This window comes from Mastigoproctus giganteus, chromosome 12 (assembly GCF_048544385.1).
Source record: "Mastigoproctus giganteus isolate SK-2022 chromosome 12, ASM4854438v1, whole genome shotgun sequence".
In the NCBI taxonomy this organism is placed as follows: Eukaryota; Metazoa; Arthropoda; class Arachnida; order Uropygi; family Thelyphonidae; genus Mastigoproctus; species Mastigoproctus giganteus.
The window spans coordinates 61,301,918-61,315,095 of NC_143586.1; the positions used below are offsets into that span (position 1 = coordinate 61,301,918).

The window sequence follows — 13,178 nt, forward strand, 5'->3', positions numbered from 1 at the left end:
TAGAGATAACGATAAACGGACGTAAACAGCTTTTTATTTTTTTTTAACTTAATAAAAATAGTAACATTTGTTATCACGAGACGAGAGAGTGCTCCATCCTTGTGGCGAAAGTACCAGTGCCATTTATGCTAACAGAAACTTGGTTTGAGTCTTTAAATTAAAATTGACTGCTTTATTCGTTTAATTCTTGGAGGAAATATGTCGAAATGAAGACGCACACACTACGGATCGCATATAGACCACCTTCTCGCTGACACCTCCATCCCCCAATCTACATATTTACTCCTCTCACGCTCAAACAGCAGAAGATGGGAAAGGAAGGTAAATTGAAGTGTGTGAAGGCAAAGAATTATGCACACTGGTTTAAACAACTGGCACTTTGACACTCTTTAAAATTTGACTGTTATTTTTGTGCGAGTCAAACTCTGGAAAATGCATTGTAAACTCTCCAGGGATTCTAACTGGAACAATTAGATAATGTAATGAATTCGTGTGACCAGTTTAGCAGAATCGCGGAAAGTAAAATTACTCCAAAAAGGAATCGCGCGCCTTTTGAATGAACACACTTGCTATTTTAGATGGCAAGGCATTTTTAAAAGCGTGGTTCACTTACCGTCCTCGGGATTCTCCCAAAGTGCGGCTACTTTGGCTACAAAAGGCAGGTCAGTAGAACGGGGACCAGACTTCAAAAGCACGCAGTCCCTTTCGTAGATAACATCCCCTTCTTCGTGTCTCATTGCTGGGTAGCACTTCTTGATGCACGAGGCAGAATCATTCTGCGGAACAACAAAAAAGTCATCAGTATTGTAATATCTTTAAAGCAAATATCGCGCAAACAATTTCGGGAGGGAATGCGATAGGCCAGGATATTAGTGGTTAGGTAACTGACATTCACTACAGAAGTAAATGATTAGTCTTTCAAAACTTTGTTGATAAGCGTGTTATAAATAGGTTTAGAAAGTAGTGTTCTAAATCTACTTTAGAGCATGCCAGTTTAATTTCTTCCCCAACACATCAGAAAAACTACATTTTACTACAATCACACAAGCTAAACACTTCATTCATATTCAAAAGAAAACATTTTCAGTGTCGTTTCGATACAATCTATTACAGGTGCACTCAATGGCAAATAACGGTGCCCTGTAAAGTTCTGTCAGGTCATTGCACCAAAATTATAAAACAATCATGGACTTGACTTGGTCATGGGACGTTGAGGCGCTCTGGCATTTGATGGAAATAAGTTAAAAAATATAGAAGTAACATCTGGAGAACAGTTTTTTTTTTTTTTTTTTTTAATACACTGATTTGTACAACAATCACAGGGGTACAGTGAAGAGGTAAGCTAACTAATCCACTCTACCCTTTCTTCCTAGGGTGAGCTGCTTTCTGCTCCTCATTTATATCATTGTTTATTAAAAACAGTTCACGAACAAATCGGAACCGGGATAAAAATAACTTCCAAACAACGTACCATCTTGCAAAGACTAAAAGAAGAGGAAGAACAGAAACAATGTAGTCAATGAAAATATTCCCAACAACACTTTTTTCCGAGTAAAATTTTGGTGATCTATTACGCGATTACAAAAGGCAAAAAAAAAAAAAACTATTGTAAATTTTGTATATCAAATTGTAAATATAGGTTGTTTTACATATTTAAAAGGTGCCTTTTCGTATCAGAGTTCCACTTTCTTTAAATCCAGGAGTGCCAAAGTCATCAGGTAGGCAGGTACAAGGATTTTTGATTGAAGATTCTTTTTCAGCTAGAAAGGCAGAAGTCGCTAAGGATTTATTCTAGCTGCCAGCAGTTCCCCACACTATTTAAACTCCAAAGAATAGACTGCTGCAATTTTTTAGTAGAAGTGGGGGGGAGGAGGATCTCAAAAGACACTCTTGAAATGGCTCGACAGCCACAACAGACTGGATTTCTACTTAATGTCACCAACCTGCATAAAAATTGCACAGTAACACTACTCCCAGAACAATCAGCCAAAAAAATTTTCCAGCATAGATAATCTAAACGTTTTGGGCTACGATGAGTGTAGGTAAATCCCAATCTCGCTGAAGACCATAAACACATGTCATTGTTTTAACGGATTCCACCTTATATGCAATGGTCATATACGCAGTTTCAAAAGTTTTATTTTACTCGTACATGAGCATGTACATAAAGTAAAAGATACCAGAAAGCAGAGTCTAACGACATAAGTTGAGCAAGACCGCATCAGTAATGAAGAGAAGGCAGTTAACTGAATGGAAAAAATGGTTACAGAGACATAATTGTGAGTGAAAATAGGAGGTAGTATACTAAAATAATATATATAAATAAAATTTCTTATTACTATTACTAGATCCAAATTAGGAATGGAGATAAGTGCTATAAAAGTTAAATTGCGATATGGCAATTTAACTTGGAACCGTTCCAAACGGTGTCAGGGCGATATACCCACTGCATGCACCTACTGATAGGGAATATACACACGGGGTCGGTGTGTTCCCTATCAGTAGTACCATATACATGGTGCAATCCAAAAAATACCAAGGCTCCATAGCTCAAACTTTTTGAGAGAAGGCTCACTCTCACTGTAAATATGCTCATACGACTTATTTCAGCTGCAGATCTGTGGGATAGTGTTCAGTGGAGGATGCCACTCTGTACCTTTCGGGTGACTCCTTCCTTAGCTACTAATAGAAACAGGCTGCACTTAGCTGATAGCATTTCTCCCTGGGTAAATGCTGAAAGTTGCGCAGTCACTCGATGTGGATCTTCATAAATTCGCTGCCGATAAGAAGTATAGTCAGAAAATCTTAGAACAGAGCGCTGTTCTCGTGCTCTTAAATAGAGTTAGCTCTACAAATTCAAATTCTAAACAATGTAACCAAATTATTCCCACAAACTTTAATCCTGTTAAATTGATTTCCCTATTAAAGGTATATTGAAGGGTACATATTTTTTCATAACTACCTCTACTGTACTAATCCTATTGGCGCCTCCGTAGCCCGGTGGGAAGGAGCAGCAGTGCGTAGCACACTCCTCTTTATTAGACTCGGGTTCGAGCCAGTCACCACCAAATACGGAGGATGCGGAAAGGTCAGGGAATGACCACGCATATTCCCGGAGCAATATGGCCTTGGTTGCTAATGCTCCTAAAAACCAAATAAACAAACTAATCCTATTAACCTCTGAGGAGCAGGATATTTCAATGTCAGCTTCCTCCTAGTCAGTTCATCTATTGTCAATCCTCTAGCCAATTTTCCGGCCTTAGAGGGAACCTTGCTTTCTATATGTACAGTACTTCGCTATTGGTATGTATATCTTCGGCAATAAAGATTTTATTATAATCTTGGCTAAGAAGTTAATTGATATTGCTCGGCAATTAAATGTAACTGATTTACTGCTGGACTTTAAAATAAAAAGGTGCTATTAACAGTATTGGTAAAGCGCTAGGACGCAATTAAGAAAGTTCGGAATATCGTTAGAAAAAGTCTTAACCTTCAGACACTTCTCCAAAAAAAAAAAAAAAAAAACGCCTCCGTAGCCAGGTGGGAAGGAGCAGCAGTGCGTAGCACACGCTTCTTGATTAGAACTGGGTTCGAGCCCGTCACCACCAAATACTGAGGATGCGGAAAGGTCAGGGAATGACCACCGCATATCCTGGAGCAATATGGCCTTAGTTGCTAATGCTCCTAAAAACTAAATAACGACAACCAAAACCAAAATGGTCCGTTACCCACACTTTTAGCAATATCATTCACTGCGAGTACAGCAGATCCTATAAAGTAGCGTCGTTAATTTTGATGTTATTTGTTCTGTTTTTCTACAATAGAATCTCCATTGAGCAGAGAAAATTTAATTACCAGTCTATCGTTCAACAGAATCATGAATTTCATCGCCTACATTTAATTTTGTGGTCCTAGGTTTAAACTTTTGCACAGATGAAATCACTGTCAAAACAGTTGTGGGTCGACTTCTCCACAAGCCTCAGTGACTTAACTCGTATAGAGAAGAGTTTGATATCAGTTTCCATCCAGTTAACAATATATCCTTAATCCCTCACTGGCTACCACTACTTAAATGTAAATCTCTTCATTCTCTCGGTACCTTGTTTCTCAGCTGGTCGGGCCATATCTGATGGTACGACTGACTGAGAAAGCAAATACTACTCCACAAATGTCTTCAATTAATTCCTATATTGTAAATGAGCTTCCTGTTATGTATATTTGTATAAATGAAAGAGTAAAGGCAACTAATGTGAAAAAATAACACATCATATCAGAAGACGTTTTCTAGGTCATATCTACTACGTTGTTAGACATACCTACATTCTGTCTGTTTTGCCCAGCAGACAGTATTAGCAGCACTGAAGGAAAACATTCGGAATGCATTCTCTCATATCAGCATTACTGTCTTAATGTTCAAGTAAAATTCGGGCAACAATTCATATGTAATGGATGTTAATGGCAATCAGTTTGAATAATAAATGGATTAAGTGTGTATTGTTTTATTTTCCCCAAGGGTTCAGACTTTAGGACTGTCTATAAACGGCTCTTCAGTTTGTTCAAGGTAAGAGCCAGACCAGTGTGGGATGAAAAATGGAAGTGCTTAAACTGCGCGACAATACGAGATTGCTATTGTGTTTTTAGGCTCATAGGCGACTTAGACCGTATATATTTACGTTTAAATTGCATGGTCGATTTGTCATTTTACCATGCTTTTCATGCTACCAAGGGTAGCATGAAAAACCATGCTACCCTTGCCTGAGACTTGGGTCTTTTCCAGCCGGTATGGGGAGGGCGGTGCTTATATGAACTGTACTACATGCGAGGGCAACAACACAAGGCACTACACCTCTTGGCAAACGGGAAGCAGACATAAAGTAACTTCTAACTGTGGGAGACTAAATTTCAACCGACAAGCAATACTGTACTAACCCCTCGAGTCCAAGGTTCCGTAGTTAAAGATAAAGGAGGCGCCTGTGTAAACGAAATGTAAAAAATAGTAATTCTCAGCTGTTCTTAAAGAAATTTTTCTTGAGAATAAGAAAGGTAATTTTTTTTAAGTGACGCTCATAAAAATGTTTTCTGCAATTATCTGATCGCTTACAAGAGCCCACTGTCTAAAAGGGTGAAATACAGCAAAACAAAGGCGTAATATAAAAGGGTTAAGTGAACATTGCTTATCTCAAATCACATTTCTTCCCCCACCTCACTGAACAGGAAGGATATTTGCTTATGATCACTGTCAAATTCTTTCAGTTTTCAAGATAATTGCAAAAATATCTTTAAAAAAGTAATCATCTGCTTTAAGTATAAGCGCATCTTCTGTATAATTCAACTTCCTCTTACTTTATCCAACGCTTTCTCGTTGCAGAATTTTGACAAGATATATTGTCTACAAATACTCCATCGGAGAAATGTGTATGCTACGCGAACGACCTCTACAAATTCAATTTGATGTTTATACGCATTAAAACAAGAAATTACATTTGAAGAATGAAGTCTTCGAATGTTATTAACAGCAGAGACTGTTATGAAAGAACCTTTTGAGTGGTTCAATAACAAAATACATATTAATGGCTTGAAATTTGTAATATTCACCTAACTTAACGTCTTCAAGGCTTCGTTCGTTTTTATTTAATGTAGTTAGGGAGGTGTAATTTGCGAATCTTTTGAGAGTGGAAGATTTATTTTAGTGGCATTTTAATTTATTTCACTCAAGATTATTATTTGGTGGAGACATTAATGGCAGGTTCACTTTAAGACTCCAGCCAACTTAAATCGCCGTAAACAGACAGTTAAGATAATGCGTACAATAAATGAAGTTAATGCAGTTTGAGATGATTTAATCGGTTGGCAAGTCTTTTCAGTAAAGTTATATATGCAATATGAGGACATCAAGTAACCGGTATTATTAAATTTCATGATTCATGAAACAGTTCAAGAAACTTTCTGCTGTATGGCACCGGTGGGATGAAATGGCCATTATTTGTAAAATACAAATAATGGCCAATTTATTGAAGCCAAAATCCTCTGAAGGAATCCGGCTTCAATGAAAGAATATAGCGAAATAAAAGTTACGAAATGTTATCAAATATGATAATTACTTGTATGTGTTAGAATGAGTGAATTATTCACCTAGTTAATATGGAGGGAGGGTAGGGTGTTCATCTATTTGACTTCGTTATAGCTTACTCACAAATCCTAGATAGGAAGGCATACCATGAATCTCCAAAAGTTGGTCATCCGCGTTGTAACAAGGATAATTGGATATTTAACTGAAATTCCTGCTAGTGCCAACACAAATTTTAAACATGAACCAGAAAGAGGCCGCCGTAGCAGAGTGGTCAAGCGCACGGGTGCATAAGTACACGTGCCTTGAGTGACCGAGGTTCAAGCCCGTGACTGCTGAATACGGTGCTCTTTCTTACATTCTGTCCATCTTGTGAACTCCTCTGACCGTTTGGTCGTCCCGGAGTATAAACAGAAAATTAAAGTTTAGCGCGCTATTCTATCACAGATAATACGCCGGTAAATATTAAAACAAACAAAACACATAATTGTGAATGGTCCAGACAGGGACGAATTTTAATACAGATGTTATAATTATTCAACGTTTGATATCAAAGTATAACGATTTTTCTGATATCGTAAAATTTAAATGATTGTCACACTACCCAACTGTTTTTAACCAACGTTTCTCGAGCATCACCAAAATGTTCCACCGAAAATTAGAACTTATCTAATACATTTCAATATTTTACACTTTATAATAAAAATATACCCGATATAACTATATTAAAAACAAATTCTCGTGATGTAATTACTTTTTTTTTCAACTGATTGGTAAATGAACGAAATAAAATTTAATTAAGCTTACATAGCACTACAATCTATGTCAGACGTAGATTAGTTTCAGGCTGCGTTCTTGAATAAGAACGTAGTTTAGCCGTTCCTAATTGTAAAGAGGACAGTCAACTATATGCTGGATTGTGACTAGAATATAATAAGACAAAGGTATGGATCTGAGGTGGAAAAGAGGTAAAAAATCTCGATTCGAACAGAAATGGAGAGGCACCATTCGAAGTTCGGTTTATTGTGAACGAGTGTTGCCCTTTTGATTTCCCCAAGAGTTCTGCCAATGATTTATATGTAGCCATTACAGGGCTTTCATAATCGGTTAAAGGAATTTTAAGAAGTATCGGTTGGCTTCGCAGTTAATTTAGTCGTAATATCTGCACTCATTCGTCAAAGTAACTGGCTGGAGAATATGGAAGAGCAACAGCACCAACATGACCAGTTTTGGAGCCATTTGGGTTTATCTACTTATGATTCGTATTTAACAGTTGATTTATGAAGCTGATATTCTGTAGAGTAGTTTTTGCACTTTCTTAAAGAATTAGATGATATTCTGAGGAGGAGGAATAGTAACTATAGGTGGTAGATGACTTTCATCAACCGGTGAAATATCACCACTTTGCTTATTGGAGGCTTGAAGTGGCGAAACCCATGTTTAGTCTATACAGCCAAGTTTCTGGCATCCCCTCCCCCATACTTCTCCTTCAACCTATGCACGTTACTAAGTACTATAGGTTTTGATACCTTTTTTGTGTTTGGGGGTTTTCATAAAAAAAAAGTGCTGGCCGATTGATTCATTGATGGACAAGGTGACATCCAAACCATCAGTCTGGAGTATAGGGATACCTCAGAGTTGGATGATTTTTGATTTTGAGTATAGTACTGTGTCGTAGAGAAGACCGTGACCTTCAGCATAAAGATTTTGGGCAGATATGCGTTAGGTTCCAAGAAAGACACTAGATTGCTGTTACAAATGAGATCCAGCCAACTTAAGCACGCTTTATCAGAGTGATAAACTGGAGAACTGTTGGTTTAGAGGGAAGAATCACAGGTGATGGAACTGTTGCAGGTACAGAAATTGATTCTTTTGTATTGGAAACATAACAGTAACCTTGCACAGCATGATAACTGGGGAAAGAGTATAGCACAGTGGCGCACAAACTTATCTCGCTCGCGACCCGCTTTATTAAATATAATTGATGCGACCTCTCAATGTAAACCCAGAGGTAGGATGACAAGATTTTTAGAGAAGAAAAATTGCATTTTATAAATTATGTACTAGAAAATTTTATTTGAGTACTGAGAAAGGAATAAAATTTCCTTTTTAATTTACACATTAAAATAATTGTTTAATATTTTTATTGTTCAATTAAGATTAGAAAACAATAAAAAATGAACAATTACAAAACAATTAATGAAAAAGATGAACCTGCATAACCGGTAATATCCCATTTCATTACAAAGTATAGTGAAAAGTGTGCTATTTAAGCTTCTACTTTCAATAAAGTTGATAACACTTACTGCATCTTTCAAAACTTCGTGCAAATCAGTTTGCATTTCCTTCTCTACTGGGCCGTTTTAACGCATGGGCGGATGCCAGGGTCTCGGCTACTGGGAAGGAAGAGAGGGGGGGACTGATGGAGCATAGTTTCCAGTAGCTCTTTTTAATACTTAGGGTTAGGAATGCGACTAAGAGAGACCTAGAAAAAAATTAAAACTAAATAGGAGCTACATTTGGAAATTTGTTGGGGGGGCGACGAGAGTTCTTAAAACGCCCCTGCTTCCCTATGTATAATACAATGATTAAAAACTATATTTGGAGCAATTTCCTTTACTTTTTCGTTTTGAATCTTTATTTTCTCCTGTTAATGCAGCCATCTCAACAGTTGGGCACCTCCGTAGCCAGGTGGGCAGGAGCAGCAGTGCGTAGCACACGCTTCTTGATTAGACCGGGGTTCGAGCCCGTCATCACCAAATGCGAAGGATGCGGAAAGGTCAGGGCATGACCACCGCATATCCCGGAGCAATATGGCCTTAGTTGCTAATGCTCCTAAAAACCAAATAACATCTCAACAGTTCCACGTTAGATTATTTGTTTGAAAGAAAATATTTAACATCAAAAATCTTCTGGCCCGTCGTTCTTCCAAGGCTCTGCAAAATAGAAAATCCTCCGAAATGTCCCCCTCCTAGCAGTATCCAACATGTACAATAAGTTGGGCAAGGTTTGAAATATCTGTGGATTCATCTAACTGTATTGCAAAAATTGGACTTTCTCTCAATCGATTTAATAAATTAAATTTTATGTTGTCCGATAACTGTAATACACCAAGAAACTGTCTCTGGACAGAGAAATGGTTTTGAAATCGTTGCTCTACTTTTCTCCATGCACAATTGAAATTTTTATTGCAGCAAGGAGAATGCGCCGAATTATGAAGCAGAATAAAGCTTGCGTGCAACCAGGGCCGACGGAACACGGTAAGCCTGACATGGGGGCGCCGAAATTCAAAATTTTTATTATAATAATATTTAATAAAAGTATCTGAAGGGCGCCAAAACCCTAGCGCCGCGCCTGCACGCAACACACTTATGTATATTTACTGCTATCGTACCCCCTCTGGCCTTTAGGCAATTTGAGAATTTATGCTGTAGGAAGCACGAATTAACATCTAAAGGGATTGAGTAGTACTGAGAAGTATCAATACGAACTGAGAAGTCGCACTAGTCAGCTGCTTTTTGTGTGTCCATAGCCAGTGAGCAAATTAAAGCGTATTCCCGACCCGGTGGGCAGTAGGGTTCATTCGTATCTCAGACTTAGTTCAATAGCAAGGTCTCTACACCTACAGTATTGAAAAGTAATTTTAACAACAGGCTTTTAGCTTTTATGTACAAAAAAAAAATAAATTTATTTAAAACAGTTTGCGCACCACTGGTATAGCACATCTCTGAAGATGTGTAATTTTTTGAAACAGGTAGTTCAGAGCCGTTTGATAAGGAAGGCTCTCTTAGATTAGGCCAAGAAATCGGACAGCATTCACGACTGTTTTCTACAGAAATGGGCAGCAACCGTTTTTTTTTTGGTGGGTGGGTAGGCATAAACCATTTTTTGTTTAAAAGTAAAATTGTAAAAACCTCCTGTTCAAAGCGCCTTGAAGCTGTCACTCGCTCATATTCATGTTTTGTGTGATAGGAATAGCATATTCTGAATTGGTTTATATTTAAAATATATGGAGAGAATAGGAAAAAGCACTTAACCAAATCCTACCGTATATTTAAGCTGCAAGAAAGGATCAAAAGCAGGACTTTCTTCAAAAAGCTTATATAAATTTCGGAGATGTCCCCCCTAGATGTTATGTGCCGCGTAGAATTCAAGGTATTCTTGTTTTTTGAGGCGGTCTCCAGGGTTTCCCCATGTACTGCAGTAACCCCTGAAAAGTAAATTTGTCAAAGCCGGCAAGTGTGAATAAGTGTTGGTATGTGTGTTATGTTGAGTGCCGGCGCCTGGCAACTTAGCAGCCAGAGGGCAGTGAACACTTGGTCCTATGCCACGTGGAGGTGTGGCAGGGACCACAAACAGGTCAAGACCTGTTAGTGAGATAGCAAAAATTTATCCCAATAAATAATGAAAAGGAAGGAACATGGTGTGATAAGTAGGGGTAAGGGAATGAATGGGAAAGAAAAGGAAAGCAAGGGGATGAAAGAAATAGGCATCCCCAAGAAGAGGAAGTCAGCAAGAGATTAAAGATTAAAAGATACTAGTGGACAAAGCTTACACAATTCAGTAAGGCCACACAGCCAAATTAAAAGTAACTAATATACACTTTATTTACAAAGCCAACAATTTAACATTTCTCTCAACTAGAGAAGAATAGACAAATCACTATTTACAGCAATGCCAAAACGGAAGCTTTGTCAAAAGTCTTCTCAATATCTAAATAAACCAGTTAAACGTTCCTTTCTTATGAATGCATTGCGAATCGCAGATACGGTTTAAATCAAAAGATCGGAGGTTGAGCTATCCATATGAAAGCCCATTGCGACAGAATAACACTGTATCTGAGTGAACAAATTAGAAGAGGATTGGGTGGTCAGCGAAATAGCACAGCGTTTAACGTGACCATAGTCCATGTGACTACTATAATGATCGTATTGTCAATCGACTAGTTGAACTACTGACTCATGTAGTCGCGTTGGAGTATAAACAAACTTTTTTTTTTTTAACCATTTTATCCCATTATTTTTACCATACAGCTAGAAAGGGTAATGGGTGGCCGGTATTTTGATGGATTCGTCCAAGTTTTGGTAGTACTATGTTCGGATTAGCTAAATATCAAATATTACCGTGTGTGCTCTTGCGAAATGTTCAAACCGAATTAAGGCCTTTCATCTCTTCAGATTTAATGCTGATAGACTTCTTTTCTGGTGTCTATCAAATCCTAGGAGATGGAAAATTCTAGACAGCCATAGTAAATTGTATTGAGATTCTAACGTAGATAATGTTGTCAATAAAACATGATTGCCTTCTTTCCTCCTTCCACTAAAGTAAATCAGGTTTATAATTAAACTACTTTGTATAGTTCTTTTTTTATACTCTTTGATGCCCACATTAGAGGAGTTGACAACTTCATAAGGCAGGGAAACCGCACCGTACCTTGCTCGTCTAACGATGAGGGGGGGGGGGGTTCGTAGCGGCGTATGGATTTGTTTTTAATACTGAATTTTGAGCTTGCTGGGTCAGGATCACAGTTACGCAACTATAAAAGCAGACTAAATCGCAACCTTATTGTACTTTTGTCCACCAATGTGTTTCGTATAATATTCAATGAGTTGTAAAATAGACAGACCTATTGAAAATTGGTAATGAATACGTATGGTACGAATATTTTTAAAATTTTTACTGTATTGACTTTACGTGGTAGTCAAAAAAAAAAAAAAAAAAAAATAATGAGTATACCTGGTAGTGATACTCATACACACTACCAGATATACTCATTAAGGGCGCCAAGAATGAGTCAGCCCATTAAGATTTTCGTTTCATGTTCTCTAAGGGTCCAATTTTTCACAACTACACGTAACTACAGATGTAATTAGCATATGTTTTTCAATTTTGAGTCTATTTTGATAATAGTAAGTTATTTGCATAATGTTCTATTTTCTGCAATCATTCTGGGAATAATTTACTAGTTAATCATTGTTTGTATTAACTTTTTTCCTAGATAGTTAAAAGATTAACTTGTTCGAAGTCAAATGTAAAACTCTAGTTCCCTAAACTTCGTTTCAGATTGGTTAACTACTTAGATCCATTTTCAAAGCTTACTTTTTAAGAAGTAAGAACGTCTCTTTCAGAGTTGAGGGGATGATCAGAATATCATTATCTTATTATTAAGTTCAAAAATTTCCGACATCTTACTTTTTTCGCAGCCTTAGATCCCTCAAGAGCTATTCTAATCGCCTTTCTTAAAGGGTCGTTTGCAGAGCTTTTAAGATGTTAGATTCCTTTTCTGTTAATTTTATCGACGGCTTGTTTGATCTCAATTTAATTACTGATTTCAATGTTAAATTTCTAACATTTTCGAAGATGCCTCTTATGAATTATCTAGGTGATCTATTGTCTAAGCCCCATATAATAGTCTTCTGTTTTAGGTTCAATTTCTAATAGTCTTTTCTACGGTGAAGCACTAAAATTTACACAAGTATTTTAAGTAGCGTAATGCCTCGTAAGTATTAGTCAATGTTGTCTCCTATTTTAAGGATAGAATAAATGATTCGCATGTTCCAATCATTTGGCAATTTTTCGTGACTCCATACTAATTAGTGCCCTCTTGGGTAGCACAGTTGATAGAATCGCCGTCCTCCCCACACCGGGTGGAAAAGACTCGAGTCCGGTCGATGACGTGAGAAATTGAGCCTTTTCAAAACGTGGCTGAGTTAGTCTGCCTCAAGCAAGGGTAGTATGGTTTTTATTCCCGGAAACTCGAGTTTTTCGTACAGCAAGCAGCAATTCGACCACAGAACACGCTAAATTTACAGTCAGTATACGCAGAGCAATATGGCCTTAGTTGCTGATGCCCCTAAAACCCTACTATTACTATCATTACCATACTAATTTATTCTTTCGTAAATAAACAAACCTCCATTATAAATCAAACCTGAGGCAATGTTATCGCTGCCAGGTGCTTTTAGGGTTTTTTTTTTTTTTTTTAAATTACATCAACTGTTTCCCTACTATGGAGGAAATTAGTATTTTTCTCTTTCATCACTGTATATTCTTCGGGCAGAATCTGGTCATCCTCAGTCTTCCATTTATTAAAGATTTCTTCCGTTTCATC

At 37.4% G+C, this 13,178-nt stretch overlaps 1 protein-coding gene across 3 annotated transcripts in view; it reads right to left on the bottom strand.

Moving 5' to 3' along the window:
* LOC150077101 (uncharacterized) overlaps nucleotides 1-13,178 on the bottom strand; it is a 527,433-nt gene that overhangs the window by 15,088 nt on the left and 499,167 nt on the right. For all 3 annotated transcript variants that reach the window (XM_090386534.1, XM_090386535.1, XM_090386533.1), the window contains one exon: nucleotides 614-776. In XM_090386534.1, the coding sequence (XP_090242660.1) occupies nucleotides 614-776 (163 nt within the window). The remainder of the gene's footprint in view (nucleotides 1-613; nucleotides 777-13,178) is intronic.